Below are 18,977 nucleotides of genomic sequence, written 5' to 3'. Positions count from 1 at the left end.
CTCATGGTATGAGGAGATGATTTCTCTCCTTACCCCAGTTATGCAATGACACATAGTTACTTTTTACTTATTTTTAAAATAAATAAAGAAATAAAATGTAAAATATCACAAGTGTCAATTAATAAGTGGGTGTGGGGAGATAATTTCTCACTTCACATATTTTATTCCCTTCTTAGAGGATAATGTATCTCCTAGTACGAGGAGATAATTGCTCTCCTTACACTAGTTAGGCAATGACACATAGTTACTTTTTACTTATTTTTAAAATAAATAAAGAAATAAAATGTAAAATATCACAAGTGTCAATTAATAAGTGGGTGTGTGGAGATAATTTCTCTCTTCACACCAGAACATACTTTATTCCCTTTTTAGAGGATAATGTATCTCCTGGTGTGAGAAGATAATTCATCTCCTTACACCAGTTAGGCAATGACACATACTATTTTTTAATTATTTTTAAAATAAATAAAGAAATAAAATGCAAAATATCACAAGTATCAATTAATAAGTGGGTGTGAGGAGATAATTTCTCTCCACACCAGAACATACTTTATTCCCTTTTTAGAGGATAATGTATCTCCTGGTGTGAAGAGATAATTTCTCTCCTTACACCAGTTAGGCAATGACACATAGCTACTTTTTACTTATTTATAAAATAAATAAAGAAATAAAATGTAAAATATCAATAAGTATCAATTAATAAGTGAGTGTGAGGAGATAATTTCTCTCTTCACACTAGGACATACTTTATTCCCTTTTTAGAGGATAATATATATCTTGGTACGAGGAAATAATCTCTCCTTACACCAGTTAGACAATGACACATAACTACTTTTTACTTATTTTTAAAATAAATAAAGAAATAAAATGTAAAATATCACAATAGTTAATTAATAAGTGAGTGTGAAAAGATAATTTCTCTCTTCACAACATCATGACATACTTTATTCTTTATTATTATTATTATTATTAGCATTAAAAACACTTGTAACACAACCCTATAGAGCTATTGTATTTATCGTGTGGAGTTCCGCTCACCAATTAACATGATGTACACATAAATGATTGTTAAAACTCAATTATGGTTCATTGAACAATAAAAAATAGAGAAAAAGATATATATTTTAGTATTTTATATTAATACTGTATTATTCACGGTTCATTTTGAATTATTAATGACTTTATAAAAAAATCAATTGAAGATCCAGATAATACATTGACTACATATCAATTATTACGTTAATATATAGACATTACACTCTAAAAAATATATCACACATCTTGCCATTTCATGATACCTTTTTATCGAAACATTGGGGTAAATTATTGTCTATAATTAATATTTTATATAAATAGTGGATACACAATATTTTGTCCTTATATTTTACTTTAAATTCTCCTTTTCATTTAAATTTTGATAAATAATTTTGATTTTATTTTTATGATCATTCTTTTTATTTCTAAACCATATATGACTTATATTCTTTTTCTGTTATAAAACTAATCAGATTTGATTCGACTGGGTGGATTTTGGGCCCACGTTCTGTATTGTGTCATCGATTGCCTTTCTCTATATAAATCCACGAACTTATCAGTTTTTTTCATTGCAGAAGAATATCTATAACATTCTTCAATTCATTGCAAAGAGTGGAAGATCAAAAAGGAGTTATGGCTAAAAAGTTATGTGCTGTCAATGTTCTTTTCCCCATCCTAGCGATGGCTTTGGTAATACAAGTAGCCTATGTGAGTTTTCTTCCTCATCCAAGTACACCATATAATTTCCTGCATTTTTCTATTATTTTTTTAAAATGAGTAATTATTTTTTTTATATTTTGTTTCTATTAATATATAGGGTGGTGGAGAACGATCACTTCGTCAAGAAGGTACTAGCTGAAACATGAGTAAAATTAATAAATTTTATTAATGTTTATATCTTAACTAAATAACTAGGGAGGTGTGGAAAACATTATGTACTAATATACATTATTTATGCTCACAACTCAATTAAACCTTGGTTACATTGTGCAGAATGTTCGGGTGCATGTGATTATCGTTGTTCAAAAACACACCACAAGAAGCCATGTTTATTCTACTGCAACAAATGCTGTAAGACATGTTTGTGTGTCCCTTCAGGTACCTATGGAAACAAAGAAGAATGTCCATGCTATAACAACTGGAAAACCAAGGAAGGAGCTCCCAAGTGCCCCTAAAATGTTTTATTCTGTGTTCGGTTAATTTCTCAAGTTTAATAATACTGATAAGATTGTCCAAAATGTATCAGAAATGAACAAATGCTTGACATTGGTGCAATTTAATAAAAATAATAAATATAATGATTTAATTTTATTAAATGAGATTGAAAAATAAGAAGTAGACAACATTAATTTGGTTTGCTCTTCCAAATCTAAATTTAATTTAAAACCATTTACTAATATTATTTTTTATTGATGGAATTATTTTAAATAATTGAAAATGAATTAATAGCAAAGAGACAAGATTTGTTGTGAATCGTCTTCCCGCTTTGAGAGATGACAGAAATAATACTAATAATTGTTGTTGTGAATCGTCTTCCCGCTTTGAGAGATGACAGAAATAATACTAATAATTGTGACTCTTTCTTAACGCAAGCAGAAAATAAGATACAACATAAACTGCAATCTTACTATTAAATTCTCAAATTAATTATTTTAACAAAAATGTTTAACATTTTCTTATTAAAGAAATTATTTAAATTAATTGAATGTGAATTAATAGCAAATAGGCAATATTAATCGTGAACTATCTATCAACTTTGAGAGATGACAAAGAGAGTAATAACAAACACAACTACATCTTAACCCATAGCACAAAGTAAGAAACTTCAGGAGTGATGAACTTATTATTAAATTCTCAAAATAAAATTTATTAATTAATGAAACATTTTTTGAATAATTAATGAATAGTGTTAATAGAGAATAAATAACATTGCTAGTGATTTGTTCCATACTCCTATGAGATGATACATTTAAATTAATGATTGTATCCACTTCTCAACTCAAGTCAAAACGGAAAATACGGCAAGAGCTGCAACCTCCCTCTTAAATCCTTAAAAAATAATCTATTTAAAATATTTTTAATTTTATACTTAATTATTTAATTTTGATTACTTGATTATTATTTATTATAATTAATTTGTGTTTGAATTTTATGCTAAGTTAATTATAATTAATTATTTACCAATTATTATATTTTTTAATTAATTATTATTTAGAAAAGAATTTAATTTAATTATTATTAAATATATAATAAAAATCATAAGCGAAGAAGAACGAAGACGTATTTCCTCTATATCAGGATGGTCCTAATGCGTGAATAATTAAAAAATCGATTTTTGTGATCCGATATTTTTACAAAGCCACAAAAAATATTTATGATAGACTACTTTATTTAACTTCAAAAATTATCATGGTGCCTTTTTTGGACAAAAAATCATGAGTGACCCTATAGAATCAGAAAAATTACTGTAACATATGTAAAGAGGTAGAAATAATTATTTGACTCTATAAAATCATCAAAATAACTAGAATATCCTTTTCAACTTTTTATTTTATTAGTTTTATATGTATAAAAATAGCCTAGATAAAATTATGTATTCATAAACTCTAATTGATTACATTTGTACTTAATCAACTCATTTTCATTATAATTTATTTATACACACAATTATTAATATCTTATAGTTAATATTTTATTTTCTATATATTCTAGAAGGAAAATCAAGGATTCGACCATAGATGCCCTAGAAATATTCTGACATTATATTCATTCACACTATATTGAGAACATATGAAACTTCAATAATAACAGTCAGATCAATGAAATTTGCAAACTATCTTTCACTAAACAAACCACAATTCCTCCAGAGAGAATGAGGAAAAATGCTTAATTTGTTTTGACCCTTTTCGCAGAGCAAGATTCCTCTCATTGAATGAAAATGTGTGGACCTTTAAAACTTTAAAACCAAAATATGTGATTTTAGAACACTAACTTTCCCTTCATCATTTTCAATTTCTTAGGTTTAAGTTAGTGGTTTTAGGGCTTTTGTTACGCATTAGAGAGAGAAATTTCAAAATTAAGGGCACTGTAATCTTGTAGAGCTTGCCTTGGTTCTCTTCCATAGAGGATCTTCATTTTCTCTTCTTTACATTGTTGATTGCCATGGAAATGAGGAAATGACTTCTCTCTTGTTGGGATTAGATGTAGTTATTAACTTTGATGTATCTATTTATATTCATTTCAATATATTCATATTTATGTAATGAATTCTATAGTTTATTCTTGCTCCTAATGCTTATTTTAATTTTATAACCTAAAACATACTTTAGATGTTGAATGTATTATTGGAAATTAGTCTAAAGTAGAATATATCATTTAGGGTCAAATTTCTAGAAATGGAATTACATTTATAGATAATATAACATCAAAACCTATTACAAGTCTATAAATCATTCACGAAATGATGGTTATGGAAATGAATAATTGATGGAATTATTGATCTTCATATTGTGGAATTAATGATGGTAGGTAGATATTATGTTAGGGGAAACAAAGTATAGATAGGATATGTGAGTTAGGTCATTTAGATAATAACATGTCGAATAGCAAACTCTAATCTTAGAATATTTTATCACTTTCATCTTATTTGTACTTGATTAGTTGCTTTGAATACCAATTTTTTCTGACATAAAAAGGCCCAAAATATTTTTTCGCAAAATGTTTTTTCTTTAAAAAAAATTATAACTTCCACTTCAAATTTCAATTCAAATTTTCCTCTTTTTTATAAATAAAATAAAAAGTAAAAAAAGACTTAATTGAGCACTTATCAGCTCAATAATGGTGAAACGTAATTTTAAAATATTTCTCACCCAAATTTTCGTTTTATTTTAAAAAATGAAAAATAAAAAAGATTTTAAAAGGCTTAATGGTTAGGGATGACAATAGGTACCTGTCTCCATAGGTACCCGTAAAAATACACGCAATAGATCGAACCTGAGTCACGTTTTTGGACTAGAAGATAATAAGATCCGAGATTTTAAGACTCATTGTTGGTTGGGTCTGAGTCCGGGCAATGAGGTACCCAAACTTATGGGTATACGGACCCGCTATTCCTGCATATATATATATATATATATATATAATATTGTTAATCTATATTGTTATATTGTTAATTTATAAATGTGATTGTTATGTTGTTAAAAAATAATGCTATATTGTTAAGTAGTGATGTGTTGTTATGTTGTTACTTGATATATATAATGTAATATTTTGTTGATTGAACAATTCGCACTAAATCATTTTTACATCATAATGTTGAAATATTCAATTTAAAATATGTTTAAAATTTTAAATATGTTTTATAATTTTTATTAGCTAAATAACATATAAGATTGTAAGAAAAAACACATAATTACGTAAATTACTTGTAGTTATTTTAATGCTTTTTGAATTTGTGGGTACTCGTAGATCCACTGAACACCCAATAACCTGTGTGGGTAGCAGACCCAACAGGCATCAGCACAGGTCTGAGTTCAAAAATGATGCAACAGGACGGGTCCATGTAGTGCACTATCTGAATCCATCTAGACTCATTGTCATCCTTATTAATGATCCTTCATTAGCCTAATGATGGAGATATCTTTTGTGATGAACAAGGATCCTCTCCATTAAATGGAGAGGCAAGTGATTGTTTTGCTCACATTTTTAATGACAAAAAAGTAATTTTATGATACACAAAAGGGTAAAGTTGTCATTACATGTTGCATTTTGTGTGTTAATATGTGTCACTTGCCTCTCCATTAATGGAGAGGAGCCTTACTCTTTTGTGATAGGGTTTTAGTGTCATTCATTAAATAAAAATATATTATGTAATTTTATAAAAGTTAAATGATTGCTTTTTAGCTATTTCTATGTAATACAAGAATTTTTGGATTTTATGGAGTCATTAATAAAATTTATATCTAAAAAGATTTTTTCGACTTCTTTTAATTTTTATAAGGTCAAATCAATATTTTTACTCAGTTAGGATATTAGAATAATTTTCAGGCTTCATAAAAATTATTGAAATATTTTTATCATGAAAAAACATTTTTTTATGGTTCACGAAAAAAATTACTTAATTCAAAAATTTGAATTAATTACTAATTTTAAATTCAAAAGATGAAATTTAAAATAAAATATCATTATGGAAATGTTTTAATTATGAGTTTAATGGATGGGGAATATTTTATTTCCAGCATGTATCATATCCCCTGATAAATAGGGGTTTGAGTAGATGAAAATAACACCAAAAATGGAGACACAGTTGTCTTCTCTTTTGTGGTGCTGACGCCTCTGCCAATTTCTCATTGTTGTCAATTGGCCCTTGCACTATAATTCAGCCCTCCATTAAAAAACAAGTACATCTTTTTGGTGCATTTCCTTTTTATTACATTTTCCTTTTATGATTTGTATTATTTACATATATAATTACGGAAGTATTACTACACATTTCCAAATCATACATATTTTTATTATTTATTATTTATATTTATCTTATTATTTATATTCTTTACATTTTCCTCTTATATTTATTATTTATATTTATCTTTTTGGTGCACTACCTTTTGGCTGTTGCACTATGATTTGTATTATTTATATTTATCTTAAATCATAGATATTTTATTTATATTACAAATTATGAGTATTACTATACATTTTCAAATAATAATAAGAATAATATTGTGTCACCTTAATTAAAGGAATTTGAATAGTGTGGTTGTGGTTTGTATTGTCTCTTTCTTTCTTTATCAAGTGGGAAATTGGTCTACAACTAATGTCTTATCATTGTTATTGATTCCATATAATTAAAATGATTTATCTCTGTAAATAATTCATGGAATTGGAATAGCCCGGTCATGACCCGCGTTATCTCTTTCTTTCTGCCTTGATTAAATTGAAAGTCAATCTACGACTAGTATCGTCCCATTTTGCTATTGACTTTATTTATTAAAAAATAAAATTTATTACTTTAGTTTATCTATGGAATTTGAGTAGTCCAATTGTGGTTTGTGTCGTATCTTCTTTTGTGCCTCAAGCGGGGAATCAGTTTATGATAGTGATATATCTTTACTATTGATTCCATGTATCTTAAAATAATTAAACAATTAATAATGATATGATTCACTATTAAATCCGTTTAATAAAAAATATGAAAACTATTTCTTTAATCCCAATTGAAGTTTTAAATCATTTTACTCAATTTTAAATCTAGAACTAAATAGTTTTGATTTCCTATTCTATATAGATATGCGTATGAACAATATTAATTATTGTGAGACACAAAAATAAAAATTAAATGCTTGTTTTAAAAATTGAATTTTTAAAAAAATAAATTAAGGGTATATTTAATACATGTAATTAACTAGAGTATTGTTTTATTATACTCAGACAATATATTATTATCTTCTTTGATCCGTAATCGACTCCAAATGTCACAACTCTTATTCAAAAGACTATTTTATCCTAAATTGGGTATAAAAATACTTTTCTACACTTTAACCACAAAAAACATAATGGAGACTCCAAAAGATTGTGTAAGTATAGATTAAAATATGTAAGTATTTTATGCAACATACTTACATATTTTAAGTATTGTAAGTATTTTACGCAACATGCTTTAGAGTATTGATTATAGAAAGTATTGATTATAGAAAGTATTGATTATGCTCCACAATTTATGGATAAAATAGTCTTATGATCCACAATTTAGGACATTATCGAAAGTATTGATTAAAATATGTAAGTATGTTTTGTGGATTATATTTCTTCATATTATGAGTAGAGTTGCTAGATATAGAGCATTAATCATAAGCTACCAAATTGACTAAAACATTTTTTAACTATCGAGGTCCCTTTGTTGAGAAAGAATCATAGCTAAATTAATAGGTAGTGTTGAATCAAGTGTATTTGGAAAGTAAGTAGTAAAGTTCAATCTGAGTATCTTTATTCTAATAGTCTAATATAAACATTTAGTTAGTTGATAATATAATGAAACCAATCAAACTCAATTTAAAATCAACTTAGAAAAACAATTTTTGGTTGAAAGGTTAGTATCAAGTAAGTCCTTGTGGATTCGAGAACTCTTTATACTTATTTCCGACAATCTGATTTGTTAATTTCATTGACCAATTTTCCCAGTTACAAGAATGACGTTGTTGTCGGGGACTTACATCTAGATGCTTATCATTGTAACAATTTTTGTTACTTTACGTCTTTTATATTTTTTATTTTAACTTCTTGATGTTTTTAATTTTCTTGAGTATTGACCTGCACTTGTAGTTTGTTTGATTTTTGGGTATGCGAGGTAAAACTCTGAAAGAACAACTTATGTTTGATTCAAATATCGAACATATAAAAGAATAAACAACAGTAGAACAAGAAGGCAAGAAAGAGAAAGTTCAACTCGAATTGCACTAACTCCAATTTTTGAAGAGCATATTCTAGAGGAAACCATGGATGATGTGGGGCTCGATCACAAAAACTTGGGTGGCGTCCCATGAAATGGAGGAGGTTTGGAGTACAACAATGTCTCGAGGAAACCTAGAAATGATATGGAGATGTAAATGGGGTTGATCCAGTTGGTTCTTGCAAACCTTTTCACTGGACTTGATCATGAGGATCCTCATTCTCATTTATTCAAGTTCTCTGAACTTTGTAGAGTAGTTGGTGCAACTGAAGAATAAGAACACAATGTGTTCTTGAGAATGTTCACTTTCTCTCTGATTGGGAAAGCCAAAAAGTGGCTGCTTGACTAGCATCCAATAGCGGTAGCTAAGTGGAATCTTCTCAAGGTGAGGTTCTTTGCGAGATTTTTCTCACATGACAAGTTTATGGAGGTCAAGACAATGATTTATGTCTTCTCCCAATGATCTAATGAAATACTAGTTATTGCATGACAGCGGTATAAATCACCGTTGAGGAGATGTCTTAACCATGGGTTTGATGAGGAGTCTCAAATCCATATCTTCTGAAATGGACTTCAGCAACAACATAAGTTGATCTTGGATGCCACAATTAGTGGCTCTTTGGTAGGAAAGAGTTATGTTGAAGTCTTGAGAATAATTGAGGCCTATCATTTATCAACAAGGGCAGAATGACAGAGGAAATTCCTCTAGGAGTTCTTGATTTCGGCACTCACGACGCACTTTTGGCCCAAAACAAGCTCATCATTCAATAAATAGAGACACTCACAAAGCATATGGCCAACCTTCTGAAACAACTAAATATACTCCCTCAATATATTAATGGCCAACAAATAATGAGATGTGAAGAGGTGCAATAAATGAAAAACCTGTTAGGTATTAGTGGACAGAACACACCTAGAAAGGGGAAGTTGAATAGGTGTAGTGGAGCTCAAGTTCTGCTTTTTGGGTTTTTGCACAAAAATGCTCAGTTAATCGATTAAGCATTGTTCATAATTGATTAAACACATTAAAAACAGAATGTAGAAAATCTTGTTTAACAGCTCTCTTGCACGACATGTTACGAGAAAACAGGCAATGGTGTAACAAATATTTTTACACAAAATTAAACTAGTTATAGCATAGAACCAATATACAAATTATCATATTATATCATGCAATAGTACAACTTGAAATGTAAAAGATAAAGAGATAGAAAAGATTGCGCAAGGATTTTATCCTGGTTCGTTTTGCGGTCCACTGCAAAACTACATCCAGGCCTCCCCTTCTGATCTTGGGAGACTTTCTTCTACACTATAGAACACAATGTATAGTTACATACACGCTTCCAATTACAAGACTCGAATGCTCCTTTCTTGGAACCCAACGAACTTCGTCACCCTTGGTTTGACCTTTCCTAAAATCGCCTCCCAAGAAAACCTTTCTTACCGCGATTCGGCCCCAGCTAAGGTATCACTCTTTATCCCAAGACCTCCAAATCTTTGTGAAGAACACCTTACCTAACCGCATCTAGGATTTTCCTAATCCTTGAATTAAAATGCTTTGAGTTATGAATGAGTACTTAATACTCAGATTTTACAATAAATATCAAAGACTAAAACCTAAGCAAGAACTCACAAGACTTCCTAGTCTAATATGAATGTACATGCATGAGCTTTCTGAAATTATACAATCATTAAAACTATCTCTTTTATTTCCAAGAAACACAAGAATGATGCAAGAAATATTTTCAAAGGACATGCAATATGAATATGAAACTTAAAGCCTTAACATGATCTAGTCTTTCTCCTAATGCAACATGCAATATTTTCTCATAGATATGATAGTGAGTAACTCGAAAATATACAGAGAAAATGATTTAAAAATGTATGGATTCTTATGCCACATAGGCTAAGATTTTAGTTTAAATGGAAAATTGTCTAAAGTCTCAGTTAATCGATTAAGTACTCATTTAATCGATTAATGGGTTGTTGAAAATAATTGTTTTCAGTTTTTCAATTTTCTGTTGAAAATAATTGTTTTCAGTTTTTCAATTTTCTGTTGAAAATAATTGTTTTCAGTTTTTCAATTTTCTGTTGAAAATAATTGTTTTCAGTTTTTCAATTTTCTGTTGAAAATAATTGTTTTCAGTTTTTCAATTTTCTGTTGAAACTGTGATTCTGTTAATCAATTAACACTATTCATAATCGATTAAAAAATGTCTATTAATGGATTAACAGAATTCCTAATCCATTAAATAGTATAAAATCAGCTTGTTAATGCATGGTGAACTACCTATATGATATATGCTCATGTAATACATGATTTCCAAATATAATACCTTTAATGTACAAAATGAATGTAATCAAATGCATGAACCTAATTATCATATATTTCTAGATGAAGTCTCATTTTAGTGGATTAATTACTTTATTAAGTCTTGTGAGACTCACACCTAGGTTTACCTAACCTAGACTCAATATCTATGGCAAGCATCTTAGACTTTGAAAAAGATAATAAAGAATTATAACGTAAGTCTAATAAGTCACCACTTGAGTCCTCGGCATATTGTTTGTTGAATGATCTTCAAGCTTGTATTCATGTTTGTCTTCATTAAAACATAGATCAATCTTCAATGGTGCACTTCACTTTCAAAACCAACAAAGACCATCCATTATTGTTTACCTCCTCAATATGAAGAGGTACAATACATGGAAAACCAACAAATACAAGGACCATTTGGATATTATCAAAAATAGTAGTGAGGGGTTCAACCACAATTATAATCAGCCTTGGTGGCAAGTAGTTGGGCCATCTAATAGACCACCACCCTTCTAACCACCATACCAAGACAAAAACTCAAATATGAAAGATACTCTAAATCAATTTAAGCAAATGACTATGGCCAACCATAAAATAATTGGCAAATCCATCAAGCCTTTGGAGATTCAGATAGGGTGGTTGGCCAAACAAATGAGTAAGCATTAGAGAGGATCTTTCACTGCAAACACCAAGCCCAACCCAAAAGAGCATTATCAAGTCATAACTGCTATGAGCGCTAAGATAGTAAGTCATGGTATTAATGGGAATCTAGGTAAGGGGGTGATTGACCTAGAGAGTGAAAAAAGAGGATAGACGAACATTAGAGAAGAAAAAAAGAAAAACCATGTCATTTTAGGTAGTGCACAACAAAAGGGAAACAAAGGGTCGCGTTATGTGAGGATGAGGGAACCTAAGCTAGTAGAGAGAAATCGAGAGAAAAAGAACCAATGCCCCCACTTATCCAGCACACACATCACCTTGCGATTCCAACCACACAACGACGTAAGAGGCATTAGATCAAATGCTTGTCTAAAGCATTAGAGCAAATGCCTACCTATTCTAAGTTCATGAAGGGACTTCTCACAAAGAAGTATCGGGTTCATGATAAAGACACTATGGAGCTAGATGCAAGCTTTAGTGATATCATCCAGAAGTTCATCCCTCCAAAGTCTAAAGATCTTGGTAGTTTTACTTTGATGGTTACCATTGGGAATCATCCAATTGGAAAGGATCGCCTTGACTTAGGAATTAGCATCAACTTGATGACACTTTTAATGCTCTGATGGATAGGGCATATGGAAATCCTACCTACTACAATTTCTCTAAAACTCGAGGACATATCTATTACATATCCCCATGGAGTTGTAGAAGATGTTTTAATCAAGGTGAATAATTTTATCTTCCCAACTAATTTGGATATAGATGATGGTAAACTCAAGGTAGGCCATAAATGATGGTAAACTAAATAGTCTGTGAGGCCATGCACAAGGTAATACTTTAAATGAAGACTGCCAAGGTAATTATTGATATAGATGATGGTAAACTCAATAATCTTTGAGGCCATGCACAGTCCATATGAAAACGTTCATTGTTTCTCTACATGTGTAATTAATGATATGTTCAAATAGGTCGAGGACGAGGCACAAGTGGTAGACCTCTTGGAGGAGATCTTAGATGATAAATTTTTGAATTTTGAGTCTTCTACATCAACTTAGGATGTAGAAGTAGTGGTTGAGGAAAAAGTTAGTGGTTGAGGAAAAAGTTTCAAAAAGAAACCATAACTAAAACCACTAACTTCACACCTGAAATATGTATTATTAGAGGTGAAGTAGGAAAGCCACTAACCATCAGTAACTCCTTATCTTGAAAAGAGGAAGAGCAACTCGTTGAAGTACTCAAAGCTAATTTTGAACCGATAAGTTGGACCCTAACTGACTTGAAGTGATCAGTCCAACCTATCGCTTGCACAAAATTTACACGGAGAATGGTTTCAAGCATGTTGCTCAACCACAACACCAACTCAATCCAACAATGAATGAGGTGGTCTGAGTTGGGGTAATGAAGTTGCTGGAGGCATATGTGATCTATTCTATTCCTGATTGTGCTTGGGTGAGTAATGTGCAATTTCTTCCAAAGAAAGGGGGGATGACAATGATAACCAATGACAAAAATAAATTGATCCTAACTGCATGGTTATGGATTGGAGGATGTGCATTAACTATCAGAGGTTAAACAAGACCACACATAATGATCATTTTCCCCAACCTTTTATGGATCATATGCTTGAATGACTTTTAGGAAAAGCTTTTTATTGTTTCCTAGATGGCTATTTAGATACAACAAGTTCACAGTAGACCCTAAAGATCAGAAAAAGGTTGTTGTCACATGCCCCTTTGGTGTGTATGTCTATTGGCGCATGCGACTCGGACTATGTAATGCACCATCCACCTTCCAAAGTTGCATGTTGGCCAGATTTTATTATCTTGCTGAGTAATGCATTGAAGTATTCATAGATGATTTTTCCGTATTTGGGGTCTCCTTTGGTCTATGCTTGAAAAATCTTGAAATTGTGCTCAAGAAATGTGTAAGCACCAATCTAGTCTTGAACTAAGAAAGTTGTCATTGTAAGGTCATTGAAGGGATTGTCTTAGGTAACAAAATCTCTGCTTGGGGGCTTGAGGTTGATAAAGTCAAAGTAGAAGTCATTGAAAATCTGCCAATTTTGGCAAATGTCAATGGAATTCGAAGTTTCCTAGGACATGTAGGTTTATATTGGCGCTTCATCAAGGAATTCTCGAAAATAACAAGGCTTTGAATAACTTTCTGAATAAAAAACTATTCCTTCCATTTTGATGAGTCTTGTTTGAGAGCATTTGAGGACCTCAAGCGGAACCTAGTCATCGCTCCAATAATCACCGAACCTGATTGGAAAATTGAACTTGAACTTATGTATGATGCGAATGATTATACTATTGGAGTTTTAAACATTGCTCAAGTTAACTATACAACTACTAAAAAAAGATTTTGTAGTTGTGGTGTATGCACTAGAAAAGCTCTAGAGATACCTCACTGGCTTTAAGGTTGTTATTTATATTGTTCATGGTGCTATTAAATATTTTCTAAGTAAGGCACACTCTATATCGCGACTAATTTGTCGAGTTTTGTTGCTTCAAGAGTTTGACTTTCACATTAGAGATGAAAGCAACAAAGAAAAATAGGTAGGTGATCACCTCTCTAGGTTGATCAATAAGGAGGTAACCACAAAAGAAAAGGAAATCAATGATGAATTTCCTAATGAGAAACATTTTCACATCAGATAGCGGTCTTGGTTTTCCGACCTGGACAAATATAAAGTAGCGGGAATCATTCTTGCAGCCTTCACTTATCAAAAAAAGAAAACAATTCTTAGACATGTTACTCGCTACTTGTGGGATGATCCTCACTTATTTAAAATTGGCATTGATGGACTAGGAGCGTAGTAAGGCATTGTCACAACTCGCTTTACAGTGAACACTACAATGGGGAGAGAAGTGCCGCTAAGGTTCTCCAATCTGGGTTCTATTTGCCCACATTGTAAAAGGATGCATATTACCGTGTGTAGAATTGTGACTCATGCCAACGTATTGGAGGAATTAGTAGGCAAAATGAAATGTTGCTTCAAAACATTATGGAAGTAGAAGTTCTTGACTATAGAAGGAGAATCGATTTTATAGGATCATTTTCATCTTCCCATTCACATTTATACATTCTTGTTAGAGTAGAATGTCTGTCCAAGTGAGTATAAGTAATTGTCTCTCCCATTGCTTATGGCTAAACAATGATTAGGTTCTTGAAAAGAAACATTTTCAATCATTTAGGTGCACCTCAAATCATCATCACTAATGGAGGCTCTCACTTATGCAACTTTCAACTTGCCAAATATCTGGCACACTATGGGGTAAAACATAAGGTGGTTTCACCTTATTACTCCCAAACTAAAGGTCGAGTTGAGGTATCCAACCAGGATATTAAATAGATCTTAGAAAAAATCATTTTCACATATCGGAAGGATTGGTCCTTTAAGTTGAATAATGCTCTTTGGGCATATCGGGAACCTTTCATATATCCTATTGGTTCTACTCCATTTCAACTTATATATGGAAAATCATCTCTTTTACCCATCAAGCTCGCCCATAATACTTATTGGGCAATGAAGTTTCTCAACTTTGATGAGAACCTAGTTGGAGAGAAATGTGTAACTCAGATGTATTAACTAGAAGAATTTAGGCTACAAGCCTATAATTCATCTGAGTTATAAAAAGACCACATCAAGAAATATCAGGATAGAAAGCTCATTAAGAGAGACTTTCACATAGGCCAACATGTGCTACTGTCAACTCTAGCTTGAGATTATTCCTAGACAAGCTTAAGTCTAAGTGGTCGAGTCCATTCGTGATCAAGGAATTCATGCCACATGGTTCTATTGTACTTATAAACCCAACTACACAAAAAATTTGGGTAGTGAATGGACAACACATTAAGCCATATTTGGGTAGTGACACATAAAAGCTCGTCATTATCACTCACTTGAGTAAATCCTGATCTATCACGCGTCAAACAATTGACATTAAAGAAGTGCTTGCTGGAAGGCATCTCAATATTATTACTGTTTTCTGCTTTTGGTTACCATTGTACCTTTGATGTTCATTTCATGTGGAGAATTGATTTTAGTTGGTGGAAATGCTTATGATTGCTCAATTCTCTTGGATTGAGGAAATGGCAAACTCTATAGAGGGGGTGAACCACTAGATATAGTTGGAATCAAATTCATTTTGTGATGTTTTCCTTTTTCATATTTCTGAATTATGTGCCTTTTATAATGTATATTGCTTGAGATTGATTCGAAAAGTCTGTTTTATGAGTTTTCTAGAATGTCTTGGTCTTAACTTGATTGAATGCATAACTGACATGTAAATATGAAATTGAAATTGTGTGAGTGTGCTCATAGTGTACACTACCATGCTTTAGATATTATGATCATGTAGTCCGTAACAAATGTGACATGACCTTCTTTGAAATTAGGAGGAATGCATGTTATACTAAGTGGTGTGAGTTTGAGATTATACATCGTAAATTAAATGTTAGGTATCAGTGGATAGAACACGTCTAGAAGGGGGGGGGGGTTGAATAGGTGCCGCGATTATCAATTACCGCTTTTTGCATCGAAGCCCTATTCTGGAAAAATCCTCAGTTAATTGATTAACACTATGCTTTAATCGATTACCACCTAGAAAAACAACAAGTTGCAGAATGGCTTATTGCACAGCCACTCACCGATGTTCAAGAACAGATAAAACATATATTTTTGTATAGGATTAAACTAGATACAACAACCTAATAGAATCCAAAATATCAGATAATATCAGGCAATAATAAGACTTGAAATGTAACCATATTAGGGATAGAAAAAGCCTGCAACAAGGAATTTTATCCTGGTTCGTTTGCGGATCCACTTGCAAACTACATTCAGGCCTCCACTTCTGATCTCGGGAGATTTTCTTCATTAATATTGAATAGAATGTATAGTTACATGCAAACTTCCGATACAACACTTAGACGCTCGCTTCTTGAATCAAAGAACTCGCTTTCTTGGTTTGACTATCCTAATCGCCTAAGAAAACCTTTCTTACGATCTAGCCCTAGCCAAGAACTTGTTCTAAACTCAAGACCTCTAAGTCTTGGTGAAGACTCACTGAATCTCTTAGGTGGTAAGACACCAAGAGACAAATTCCCTTATTACAAAAACAGTACAAAAATATAGTATTATAAAGCACAATGTTGCTCAAAATATTACAATTAAAACTCAGCTAAAAACTCTACACAAAACTCACAAGATAATATAAATATGTATGAGTTTAAGTAAATGCAGAAACACAGAATTTCTACCCTAAAATTCTCTTAAAGAAATGTAAGAAACACGCAAGAAAATATAGAAATGTTTAACACATAAACCACATGCAATAAGATGACAATTAAAGCCTAAGCATGGTACTATCTCTCACTATCGTACAATGCATTTCACTCTGCCTATATGACACAATTAAGCACAAAAATATGCAACTAGCAATTCTAAAAATGAATGATATAGTCTGTGGTACATGATCCGAAAACAAAGTTTTTATAGAAAACATTTCTAAGACCCATTTAATCGATTAAGTACCCATTTAATTAAGTAACGGTTTGTAGGGAATAACTGTGTTCAGGTTTTCAGTTATCTGTCAAAACTATAATTACGTTAATCGATTAATATATCTCTTAATCGATTAAGATAAAACGTTAATCGATTAAAGTTCTTAGAAAATAATGTTTGAGCTACTAGAACTCATTCTAATCGATTAAGACTCATGGTTAATCAATTAACAATCATCATATTTGTAGAATTAAGTAGGTTATTGAGTTTTAGAAGCATGCAAGTATTTCTAACCTATATTTCACAATTTTAAGAAAACACACATACATATAGAGCTTATTATACTAGATCATGAATCATATTAGGAATAAAATGCATTCAACAAGTATTCCTTTTGAAGCATATAAGGCATTCAACATGCGAAGCAAATAACAATCGACTAGACGATTTAATCAAGATATTTTTCATCAAGGATTCCAAGTTCTCTTCGAAGAACATAGAAAGTATCTCGTGAGAGGGGCTTGCTGAAAATATCTGCTAAGTGCTTAGTAGTTTCAACAAATTCAAGCACACAATCGCCTTTTTGAACATGATCACGCAAGAAGTGATACCTAATTTCTATATGCTTGGTTCTCGAATGCAAAACGTGATTCTTGGATAGGCTTATGGAACTTGTATTATCATATTAGCAGGAATGTTTTCTAGATTAAGACCAACGTCCTTAAGTTGCTACTTCATCCATAGGATTTGAGCGCAACACACACTAGCGGAAATGTATTCCGCTTCGGCGGTGGACAAAGCAACACAAGCTTGCTTTTTAATGTGCCATGCTACTAAGGAACTGCCTGGTAAGTGACAAGTCCCACTAGTGCTCTTCTGATCCAACTTACAGCCAGAGAAATCGGAATCGGAATACCCTATCAAGGATAATGAGGCATCCTTAGGATACCATAATCCCATATTTATAGTTCCTTTTAAATATCTCATGATAGGTTTAACAACACTATAATGTGAATCTTTAGGTAATGCTTGAAATCTAGCACACATGCAAACACTAAACATCGCAGTCAAATAAATTAAAGAGTCGATAATCCCTCAATACTTGGTTACCTCAATATCTTTTCTCTTTTCGCCTTTGTCTAGATAGCAAGCAGTCGCCATAGGTGTAGAAGCTTCTTTACATTTTTCCATGTCGAACTTTTTGAGTAACTCCTTGCAGTACTTCGATTGATGAATGGAGATGCCACTTTCAATTTATTTAATTTGTAGCCCAAGGAAGAAAGTCAGCTCATCCATCATCGAGTCGTTAGTAGATCCTAAAATTATATCATCAACGTATATTTGAACTAATAATATATGATCATCTAATCTACGGATAAAGAGGGTAGTATCAACCATACCCCTCACGAATCCTTTCTCCAAAAGGAAAGAACTCAATCTGTCATACCAAGCTCTAGGAGCCTGTTCCAAGCGATAGAGAGCCTTCTTGAGTTTATACACATGGTTCCAAAATTTAAAATTTTCAAAGCCGAGAGGTTGATCTGAAAGTGCACATGTCAAGAGGAGCACTTTGGAAAGCTTGCTCACTATGTGTTTTGGTTTTGATGAGGACAACTTGTCTTTCATAAGAGCTTGAAGATCATCAACAAATCAATGTGCTTAAGTCTCAAGATTGGTATTAGACTTAGACTAGTAATTAGTTTAGGTTGAGTCTAAGGCTTAGGTAAACTCAATACATGTCTCATATGCACAAAACATTAAATCATTTCATTTTTGAGATATGTCATTCATAATATGTTCATGCATCATATATATACATGTTATCTGTGCATCCTAGGCATAAACTTAGTGTTGAACATGTATAAGTTAAGTGCATAACGTATTTGAGTTTTGCAAATTAAAAATACACTTGGAAATATGCAGTTAATTGATTAAGGTGTGTTTTAATCGATTAACATAAGTTTTTGAAAAGCAGTTGCAACAGAAAACTTGGAAAACCGAATCAGTTA

General features: G+C 31.5%; 1 protein-coding gene across 1 annotated transcript; it reads left to right on the top strand.

The window, feature by feature from the left end:
• On the top strand, positions 1,586-2,245 carry LOC109332436 (gibberellin-regulated protein 12-like). The gene is made up of 3 exons (XM_019567417.1): positions 1,586-1,743; positions 1,853-1,883; positions 2,029-2,245. Exons 1-3 carry the CDS (start codon positions 1,669-1,671, stop codon positions 2,208-2,210), a joined length of 288 nt encoding a protein of 95 aa, XP_019422962.1. The 5' UTR covers positions 1,586-1,668; the 3' UTR covers positions 2,211-2,245.

The sequence above is a fragment of the Lupinus angustifolius genome, chromosome LG18 (genome assembly GCF_001865875.1).
Source record: "Lupinus angustifolius cultivar Tanjil chromosome LG18, LupAngTanjil_v1.0, whole genome shotgun sequence".
Taxonomy (NCBI): domain Eukaryota; kingdom Viridiplantae; phylum Streptophyta; class Magnoliopsida; order Fabales; family Fabaceae; genus Lupinus; species Lupinus angustifolius.
This window is presented reverse-complemented; position numbering and strand designations above follow the sequence as displayed.